At 44.2% G+C, this 10,972-nt stretch overlaps 1 protein-coding gene across 1 annotated transcript; it reads right to left on the bottom strand.

Moving 5' to 3' along the window:
- Window positions 1-4,956: 4,956 nt before the first annotated feature.
- Window positions 4,957-9,592, bottom strand: LOC147890939 (shaggy-related protein kinase epsilon-like). Its single transcript, XM_087389229.1, has 13 exons — window positions 9,087-9,592; window positions 8,255-8,533; window positions 8,014-8,106; window positions 7,848-7,907; window positions 7,401-7,673; window positions 7,185-7,259; window positions 6,994-7,050; window positions 6,741-6,881; window positions 6,575-6,625; window positions 6,205-6,300; window positions 5,930-6,013; window positions 5,739-5,841; window positions 4,957-5,623 (listed from the first exon to the last, which is right to left on the bottom strand). Exons 1-13 carry the CDS (start codon window positions 9,156-9,158, stop codon window positions 5,538-5,540), a joined length of 1,470 nt encoding a protein of 489 aa, XP_087245355.1. The 5' UTR covers window positions 9,159-9,592; the 3' UTR covers window positions 4,957-5,537.
- Between the last annotated feature and the right edge of the window lie 1,380 nt (window positions 9,593-10,972).

The following is a 10,972-nucleotide window of genomic DNA, read 5'->3' as shown; positions in this document are numbered from 1 at the left end:
ACAATGAGTGCTCTTATCCATGATTTACATAGCATATTTCATCTGATACAAAAAGATACCAGTCGCACAAAAAAAGCCCATCAATGGCCACCCTCAACATCGGCCAAATGGCTATCACCATGGATGAAAACCCTTGGGAATCGCCCTACAGGACAACTCTCTAGGGCCTAGGCTAGTCTACTAAGAAAGGCATGCATCAAACTTGACTGTTTCACAACATTCCCCAATGATCGCTAGACCCACTTGAGAACAAGGCTATCCCAAAGGAGATGATAGTTTTAACTAATGAACCCCTCAGCCCCGAATCTGGATCCCCATCTCTAGAACTAGTAGCCACATCTACATTAGCTTCCATGCTAAAAACTTTGCCTTCCCAACTGGACAGCCCTTCCATATGTCTCTGCGTCGATTGTGTCCACGACAAGCCTCTATGCATATGCAAACTTCTCATTAAGATCACCAAACAAGGATTACCCTTCATCAAGACCCTACAGATTGCCCTGGCTATTACTTTGTTAAGGAGGACTTTCCCGCTAATGAGCCATTGTCTTCCATGCCAACATGAAGAGGGGATGACATTGGTTGCTTAGTTTGATAGAAAGTAAAGTAGCACCTCGGCTCTATGAGGCTCATCTCTAGCACGTTTAAGTTGAATTGGGTACTAATTTCCTAAACTGACTTCAAGTCTGCTGTCCAGGCATCCCACAAGTGTTCCCATCTTCAAATCTCCTTTTTGTGCATAGCTCTAGCTAGAGGGAGGTCTAGTAAGGCCAACGGCCTATTGTCCTTCATCATCGCTTTACCCCAACAAATATATTCCATAAGGGTTGCATCGCCATGCAAATCACCATTCCCTTTCCATTTCAATTGCTCGCCTATAACTTTCCATGGACCGATCAACATTGAGATGAGATTTGAACCCGCAAATTTTAGAGGAAGGGCTACTATAATCCTATTGTACCATTTCAAATTCCTCCACAAATTTTAGAGGAAGGGTTGCTACCAATTCGAATTGCTCCATCCTACACACCCTTTGCTGGTTTGGAGGATGCACAAAATGAACAGGAATGTGCAATTCAATTTTTATGGATTTTAATGATGTGGGAAGGGTGATTTATTTTCATATTTTAATATCTTTCCGTGTGATTTAAAGACATGCCATATGATGTGGAATTTTTCACATTCCTTTAACCGTAATGTTTCATTTTTCGTCATGGAACATCTTCTATTCCTTGGTAGATATGATGTGATTTCTTTGAACCTTCATCCTTGGTAGTCTCTTATTTCTAGAGTTTCATTACCTTCATGCTCTTTTTAACTCCTCCCTAATGTATTTATGCTCTATTTATTTTTGTGAGTCAATTGCTTGCCATAAACTTTTCCTTTGGTAGTGGATGCATACAAGTACTAGAAACATCTTTTGCAATTCACTATTGATGAGTCAAAGTTTGAATGCACTTTTTGAATTGTTCTTGTGCATATGGACATGTTTTTACATTCCATGTGATTCCAAGTGTTGATGATGCTTATACATGTTAGGCATGTGCTATATAATGATGTCATGACTGATGTTAATTAATTCATAATTAACCAACATAAAAATTGATGCATAGAGTTATATTCTTCAATTTGCGCCCAGATACTTAAAATAAGCCTCTTCAATTTGCGCCCAAATTCTTAAAATAAGCATGAGAAATATCCAAACACTTCGGAGAAGATAGCATCGATTTTGTTCATATTTTAGCAAAAATAAGCTCAAAATCCATTACAAAGCGTCAAAAATTCCGCTTGCGTTGACCATAATACTAACTTCTAAAATTGATCGAAATAGGATGAAAATTATGCCAATATGTTCCTTTTTATGTCACTTGAAAATGGTGTCCAAAATATGAGCTTCAAAAAATGGGCAATTTTTGTTTGGGCAACTAGATTGATTAAGGCACCTATAGCAAAAGCATCCATTTGATTGAAGGGACTAAGTGTAATAGATCGGCTTGTGTTGAGCTGACTAACATATAGGTCAAGATAGCTTTAACCATCCACAACGAATGAATATATCATGTAAAAGCACTAAAAGTAGAGCATAATGAGAAAATGGTAAATGTGATGTAGCATGTTCGTATGCTACAAGATAAATGTGCTTGTGGAGCATTGTGCACCTAGGAGAAAAATCATAATTTAGCATGATGTGACATACAAATATGGTTTATTTGTTGCAAGATAATGTGCTTGTAGGGCATTGTGCACCAAGGAGACAATCATGATGTGGCATGATGATGTGACATACAAATATGGTTTCTTTATTGATGCAAAATTGATGACTCGATGACTAATGACATGACCTAGGACTGAGATTGCTTTTACGACTAATGTGGCGAATTTAAGCTTGCCCACTAACTTAGGTGGCTTATAGTAGGTCTTGTTGCTCGCAATGTGAGCATGTTCAACAAGAGGCTCCATTTGACGTTGGAGATGGGTGATCCGTGACAATAAAGCTTTGTCAAGGCTAGAGATGATGAGAGCCGACTAGTTTGAGGATGAGGCTTGAAATGTGGGTTGCAATAGCACAAATTTGCCGATCAAAGAGCGCAATCAAACAGATGGCACACAATGTGAGGCGAAGGTCGCAATGCACATGAGGCACACAATGTGTGAGCAACCACATCAAGGCAAAGGGATGACAATGCGCCAAGGGCCAATGCCTTGCACTAAGAGCCAACTATTGGTTGGATTCAAGATCGAGCAAAAATGCTTAAATTTGCAACCTCCGAAATGGAGGTGCAAATTCGAGCATCAATGCCGCTACATCTCTACATTGAAATTCATGCAACAGTGCATTGTTTCCCTCGTGTGCACTAAGCCTAATACATGGTAACAACTAAAGTAGTTACAATTGTAGGAGGTAGTTTCCGCAACAAAAGGATAGACGCCAATGGCAACAGTAATGGAGACCCAAGAGACCAAATGAAAAACACACGAGAGGGATGCTTGTAAGGTCAAGACACTCTTTCCCATTCCCTTCCCAACAAGCCTATCACGAGTCGAAGTGTTTTTTATTGCTACGGCTAAACTTAAATGTACTTTGTCAATTACCATAATTAAGTTGAAGATGATTTATGAAGACAACGGTGATAAGCAACCACCAACAGAGAAGAGTCTACAACTAAAGAGGTTAAGACATGAATCATAGGAGCAAAAAGGCACTTACGTAGATGAACCCGCTATACCAAAGAACTCAAAGTGACAATATGAAGGTTGGAAGACCTCACAAGATGTGTTCAGATAGCGAGTATGAAAGAACCTTGCGCTCAAGTCTTGTCTATGAAGTAAAAGGCAAGCTGCTACCCAAACAACCTTTCATGTAGTTGACACAAATGAATGACAGGACATATTCAAATTTCCCGTAACTTTTTTTGCTTGTTGCATGTGGTGAGACAACCAATGACAAAGACCTCGTCCAAATTAACTTGACAATATTACAAAAGAATTGACAAGATTATTAACGAGGGAGATGAACAAGGGAGACTTTAATCTTCTAGCAAATTGTTTACTCATCTTATGTAAGGAATAGAGAGTAGATTTTTGACCACCTAAAGCCAAAAAGAAGAGGTAGGGCAAAGGGTGTAAATGGAATGCCAAGCATTCGTCCACAATAACTAGAGCCTGGACAAATCAAGCAGAATAATCAATTACCTAGCCAGACTAGGCTTTCATGTCCAAAACCCAAAACCCTCACTTTTGGAGACGGACATGTACTGAGAGATCCCTGGAATTTGGATTGGTACTTAAACCTGCATACTTCCAGCATGCATCTAAATGTTGTCAACAAAATAACCCCACATGCAAGATTGGAGATATTCTAAATATATTTCCATGTGTGCATTTTGTACACGAGTGGGTGTGTACAATCATGCATATCTCTCGTGCACAATCATGCACATCTCTCTCTCACCCTCTCCCCCCCCTCCCCATAGACACACAATCCTGCAGCCTCTACTCTATTTACATCTGCAATGCACCATGAGGAGGTGTTGTAGAAACACGCAATGGGGTGCTTGTTATAGAAACACAACGATGGCTGGAAAGCACTTCCAGGTTTGGCCACTGGGTGATGGGGCACCAATACTGGTAAATACAAAGCAAACACGTAGCTTGGTCTCACTCAGCCCATTAAGAAATTGTGAGCAATAGACACTTCTACAGAAGGGAGCATCAGAAATACAATCAAAGGGGACCAAAACTCTTCGTTACGCTCTTTCAGACAAAGAGTGCCTACTCACATTAACATCTAAATAAATCCCAGGAACATGCTTGGACTCATCCTGTCAGAACGAAACTAATCCAAGTTCAGCCTCATGACTCATCGACTAGGTTGGAGAAAACCATAAGACTCCATCGCACACAGTAGGGACTAGCAACAATGACATCCATGCCATCCTCAGCGCCCAATGGAGGGGATGTAAACCAGACTACAGACATAAGATATCGCACACATCCACACCTGTGCACGTATCGGCATCCACGTCTACAAAGGTCTTCATACTGAGTTTCTGTCACATCTCCAGTGGTGAAGGGCTGGCACAGCCACATCGAAGGTTAGCACTAAAGGAGAGGGCTAATCAGACAATAGTTTGCAATATTCTACATCCAAGCTACAACTGTCTGTGAACACTAGCTTATTTTACACTTGAGTCGCTTTCAGGCAGGCTTTTCTAAGTAAAAACGATAGCTGAGACAGCAACACATGCTAAAATTCCCTCCTGATACACCCTTATACACCAAATGATTGTTTTTCTAAACTGCAAGGAATAGGATGGCTGTTGGTCCTCAGTAAAGAATATGTGAAGAACCTTCCACCATTTCCTGCAGCTTCTACAGATTTTAGAGAAAACTTGATATCATAAATTTTACACATATCAAGCATTGTTGACAATATATTAGAAACAAGTCCTGCAAGAAAAGTATTTGCCCTCAACATTAATACAAGCCTATGAATTCCACAGAACTTAAAGGCTGCAAACTTTTTTAAGAAACTTTGGGAGAGATCAACTCTGCCAATCTATATTTTATAACACATTCACATTGTTAACACAATACACATGCAAAACTAATGGCGAAGGAGCATTGGCTTCAGTTGATCGTTAGACTCCCAGAAGCATCATCCAAAATAATTACTAGATTTACCCACATAGGGTAGTGGCCACTACCATGGCAATGAACATAAGATCACCCTAGACTCCATGAATTCATCAGCACAGGCAGAAATGCATCAAGAGGTCTGTCGGGTTCTCAATGTCATGGCCTCTTCCAATTGAAGCAGACTGAAGGTTCTGCTGGCTTCCAACTACTCAAACTTTCAGCACAAAGGTGTGCAGTTCAGTAGGCTTGATAAGGAAGCTAGCAGACTCAAGTTATGCTTTCATGGAGCCTCCTCAGTAACCTTTTGCAGGGTGATGCATCAGTGACCTGCTCCTTGAAGAGGTTATGCCATACATCATGATAACATTCCTTGTACAGGATGCTTTGTAATGTTCTGCCTACTGGAAGCCCAAAATCGGATTTTGCTTCCTTGCATGCTCTGGAATCAATTTCTGTATCATGTCAGGTGTGGCATCTTTCAATTCTGCACACAATGCCAAGGCCTCTGGTTTAGAAATTCTTGAAAGCCATTGATGGATCTGGACTTTGTGCTGGTGTGCACTTGAGATCAGCTATGAGGTTGTCTCCAAAACACATACCTTGTGGCCTGAAGTTGAAAAGAGGCGGCAAAGGACGCCCATTAGGTAGCCGAGTATTAGGGTCCCTTAGTTCATCAAAGAAGGGATGGACACAAGCCTCAAGCTGCAAGTTTTTGCCCAAAAACAAATTAGCAAATACTAATTGCACTCACTTATTCCACAGCAGAATAGAGTGGCAGGTAAGAACATACTGCCGAAAAGCGCAGGCTAGGAGAATACTGCAGCAGTCTTGAAACCAAATCCACCGCTTCTGGTGGCATTCTCTTGTGAAAGATCTGCAGAAGTCTCATCTCAATTCAAACATTCTTACAGCAGAACACAAGGCCAGCAATCCAGTAGGCATTTGAAAGCTCTCTCTCTCTCTCTCTCTCTCTCTCTCTCTCAAAAAGCACCACACAAATATTCCGCAATGCCATAAAATTAGCTTAGTCCCCAAGTACTATTTCAAGAATCCACAGCTATTTACCTTGTGCCATGGATGGGCTTTAATTTGTGGAAACTTGAAATCTGTGTAGTTCGGATTCATGCACTTAATCTCCTCTCGAGTTGGAGTACCCAGAACCTGAGGCATCCAGAGCATCAACTTTCAAAGACCTGACATGCATAGATTTGAAACAGCATCGAGAATACTTCTGCTGTTCCAAGGAGGTTGAGGAGGTTAAATGCCTTTCCGTCTCAAAACAAGATTGCACTGTACAAAGTAAATATTTCTTAGGTGATAGCAATCGGTCCTTTACGTATACATTACAGATAACGAACAAGCTACATAAATGAAGATTGGTACAGTTTAAATAGATTAGCACATTCCTCAGTTTACAAAATTTACTGAATCATACCTTGATAATCTCAACCAGCTGATCAACACTACTTTCTCCCGGGAAAATTGGCTGTTTGTCGAGCATTTATAACATTCAAAAAATATATTATTTTTCCTGATCAGAATTCTACCCAAACATGAAAGCATGCATCTAGCTCACAGACCTATTGCTAAAATAGGCATACCTGTCCAAGCATAAGTTCAGCCATGACACAGCCCATGGACCAAATGTCAATGGCAGTAGTATATTCTACAGCCCCAAAAATGAGCTCAGGAGCTCGGTAATAGCGAGAACAGATATAAGCGATATTTGTTTCGCCTTTTACCTGCAACCGTAAGCACTCCAATATGTCGAAAGTGCAATCAAAAGTTCTAAAATTCATATCAGAAAAAGTAAGTTGACTAGGGGAGAGTGGTTCAAAGACTGAAGTGTCATACCAGAACTTTAGCACTCCCAAAGTCGCATAGCTTCAGCTGATGGGTGTGTGGATTGACCTGGGAACATAGAAAAGGCAATCATAAGTGCCTAGCATGGAAAACAATTTAGTGTAGCTGTAAAGACATAACAAACCACAGCAAGAGGCATGGTTTCATGCAGATAATGAGCTTGGCAACTAAGTCAAACCCACCAAAAGATTTTGTGGTTTGATGTCACGATGACAAACCCCAGCTGCCCCATGAATATAAGCCAATGCTCTACAAATCTGCACAGATAAATAAGCTTATTTATATGAAATTGGATTTATGATCTGATTTATATGATTTGACATATAAATCCAATTGCCAAATCATATAAATAAGCTTCTGAATCACAATAATAGGACGATTACTATCACAATAATAACCTGATAAGTGTAGAGCTTCACAAATATGAGAGGCATTCTTTGATTCATTCTGTTGTAATGCTTAGCAATCCGATAAACTGTCTCTGGAACGTATTCTAGAACCAGATTGAGATAAACTTCATCCTTGTCTGTCGAGGAATAAAAGCAATGCTTCAGGGAGACAATATTTGGATGATCAAGGAGACGCATTATCTGCAACTCCCTATTTTTGTATCTTTTGTCCTGAAGCACTTTCTTAATGGCAACAGTCTCCCCAGTCTCTAAACATTTTCCCTGCACATACAAACAAATAACGCAGATTGCACGTCACCCCTTCAAACGTCATATGAAGATCAAGAGGTTGCCCCATGTCATTCATCTTCAGTTAGAATTCAGGAGAACGAAATATTGCCTACTTCCCAATAAAGAACAGGACAAGCGAAAGAACAGGGGAGGAAGCTAGCTCACTTGAAATACAACCCCAAAAGAACCAGTGCCTACAACGCGTTCAGCCATGTAGCTGATAGTCTGCAACACAACAGACGTTTTTAAGAGTTACGCCCAAGACGGTACAGCATCTGAACTTGCTACTAACGCCCACAAAATTGGCTCAGAGAGAAACAGAACAACTCACTTGCTTGGGTTGCCCATTCTTACCACCTATGGTGGTTACTATTATGTGACCAGTCTCAGCTCCATTGCCATCCACGACTGCTGCCTCGATATCCTGCCTCGCCAGTCCCAGAACCACTACTCAGCTTCCCAACTTGGTAACGAAATCAACAATAATGCACAAACATGCAGGAAAACCGTGAAACCCTGCTCGTTTGCACGAAGTTTGAACCAAAAGGAGCAATAACGTCCTTGATTCCCACCTTATCTTCAGTCGTGTCAGCTCTGTCGTCCCTGATCTTCATTTCATGCATCTCTTTAGGCAACTGTTCTACGCCGCTAGTTCCTGCCTTTAGCGCACCCGCCAAACTGGTACCGCCCAATTTTGGTGCAGATACAGGCCCCAGACTCACAGAGGCCATGTGCCGCTCTGAGTTTTGCCCAACCCCTGAACTGCTCGAAGCCTCTCCAAAGGACTCTCCTGCCTGTCTTTCCAGCTCCTCCTGTTCCAGTTTAACCCTCTTCGTGCCACTGTCTCCAAGCTGCAATCAAAACCAGTTATTTGTCATGGAATAGAACAGATCATCGTAAGCGTCCAAACCGTAGCACAGGACACCACAGTTTAGAAACACTCTGCGGAAAGCCTCAAACCCAAAACGCAGAAAAGGCAGGAAGGCTAGATACATCCACTGCCCACGTGAAGCTACAGAAGGGCTCTTGGGGAGGGAAGGCATTGACTTAAGGAACACAAAGCAAACGTGCAGGGAGCTGTGGAAGGAAGATTGGGTCGAAGATCTCCCAATCAGGGAAGAGGGGGGGGGGGGGGCACTGTGATGAAAGCTGAGCAAGGAAGAGTTGTCCAGATGGGGACCATTCGATCGGAAACAGGGAGTTGAAAAGATGTGGGCTTGGGTAAAAACAGGGTTAAAGAGCAAACTTCCAAAATGCGCTCGGATCTGGGGGACTAAAGAGGGGGGGAGGGGGGAGTGCAGGCAGGGGGAGGGAAGGAAACAAATGCAGAGAGGAGGAGAAGGAGGAGGAGGAGGAGGAGGAGGGAGGGGGAAGAGAGGAGGAGGAGGAGAAGGCAAACGTTACATTGTCAGAAAAAGAGGAACGGCCGGAGGCAATGCTCTTCAGGCGGCGCATCACATGCATGGGGGGGGGCATAGGGGGGGAGGGGGGAGGGGATCAGGGGGAGGAGGAGGAGGAGGGAGGGGCCATCGCTCATTGGGGGAGGAGCAAGAGCAGGAGCAGGAGCATGGGGAGCAAGAGGAGATGGTGGAGAAAGGGGAGGAGGATGATGATGATGATGATGGAGGAGGACGATGATGATCTTCTGTTGTGAATTGCTTCTGCTTTTGTCGATGTTGCAAAATGGGCAGATCGATACCCTTCTTCTTCTTCTTCTTCTTCTTCTTCTTCTTATGTCGATGTTTGCAAAAACATGGGCTTTTTTGCAATGGCACCAGATCTCTGCTTCGACTTTAGAATGTTGCCAAAAAAAAAAAGGGGCGGGGGGGGGGGTCAATGGCGGATCTCGAGCAGAGGATGATGATAGTATTCTTCGTCTGTTTTCTGAAGATGGGCTCTAGGAGTTCTGGAAGATGAATTCTGCTCTTGTTCTTCTGCGTCTGCGTCTACCACATTCCGATTGTTTCCGGTTGCGGAGATGGTAGAGCTGTGGGGTTGGGCGTGGTTTTGAGCGCTGGCTCTGCCATCTCTCTCTGTGCAGCCATGGCTCTAGTTGCTGCACAGAGAGACACAGAGAGAGAGAGAGAGAGAGAGAGAGGAGAGCTTGGAGATGCTCTGGCTATGGAGGCAGGGAGCAGGAGGAACGCTGGCTATGGCGGAAGGGAGCAGGAAAACCCTTGATGGAAATCTCTCCCCTTCTCGGTCTCTATCTCTACCGCTCAAGCGGTGCCTGACTCTCTGTCTGCCTGCCCTCGCGCCTGCCTCTGTCTCTGCTTTGCAGGGGCGCATACACCCACATACACACACATATACATACGATCGATCGATAGGTAAATATAGCTTTTATCTTCTTTTGCGTTATATGCCTTTGCTCCTTCCCCGCCGCCTCCCCGTCCTCGTGACCCTTCGTGACACCTTATCGCCCTCGCCCTCCCTCGCCGGCCGCTCCCACACCCCCCCCCCCCCCGCCGGCGCCCCTCCCGCCGGCGACCCTCTTCCCTTCCTTCCTTCCTCAACCGCCATCATCTACTCCATCGCATCTAGCCAATGGTATATCGATCCTGCACACCCCGCACAGAACCGACCGGACTCCTCATCACAGTCCTCTCGTAGGCCGCCTACGCTCTGTTCTCCCTCCTCCCTTCGCTCCCTTCTCCCTCCTCCCTCCCACTTGCTCCAACCTCCTTTTGCTTCCCTCACTCATCTCATCACCCTCGCATGCTTCCTTGCCCCGCTTGCTTGCCTGGCCCTACTCCCTAGCTCGAGAGTCGAGACTCCAGTACCCCTCGCCTTTTTAGGCTGTGCAGTCTATTAAACACTGCCACTGTGTGTGCCTCCGCACTGCGCAGCCAATCCTCCCTTCCTTTATTATTGCCCTGCTTTGCGCTCCTCGGGAACGAGCCTTTGTAAATTGGATGATCGCCGATCGCCCTCCATGCCATTACGAATTTACGACCCACAACGCTCCTCTCCCTCTCTCTCTCTCTCTATCTCTATCTGTCTTTTAGGCACTGCTGTGGGTGCTTCGCTGATCTGATGTATCTTCCATGGATCAGAGCCCCGGGCCGCTATCAATCACGCCCACATACCGGTCCCTCGCTACCTAGTGCCCCTCCTCAAGTTTTACACGGCCCAGTGACGCCAGTGTAGTACATACGCTGCCACAGAACTGCGAAGAGGCCTCTGTACGTAAGTACTTTCTTCCGGCCGGTGCGCTTCTCCTCAGTTTTTGCACAGATCGTTATACCGCGGCGGCGTGCAGGGATCGTAGTCTGATTCGTAGAGACTGT

This window comes from Dipteris shenzhenensis, chromosome 18 (assembly GCF_047967505.1).
Source record: "Dipteris shenzhenensis isolate YYH24624 ecotype China chromosome 18, Dip_SZ_1.0, whole genome shotgun sequence".
Classification (NCBI taxonomy): Eukaryota; Viridiplantae; Streptophyta; class Polypodiopsida; order Gleicheniales; family Dipteridaceae; genus Dipteris; species Dipteris shenzhenensis.
This window is presented reverse-complemented; position numbering and strand designations above follow the sequence as displayed.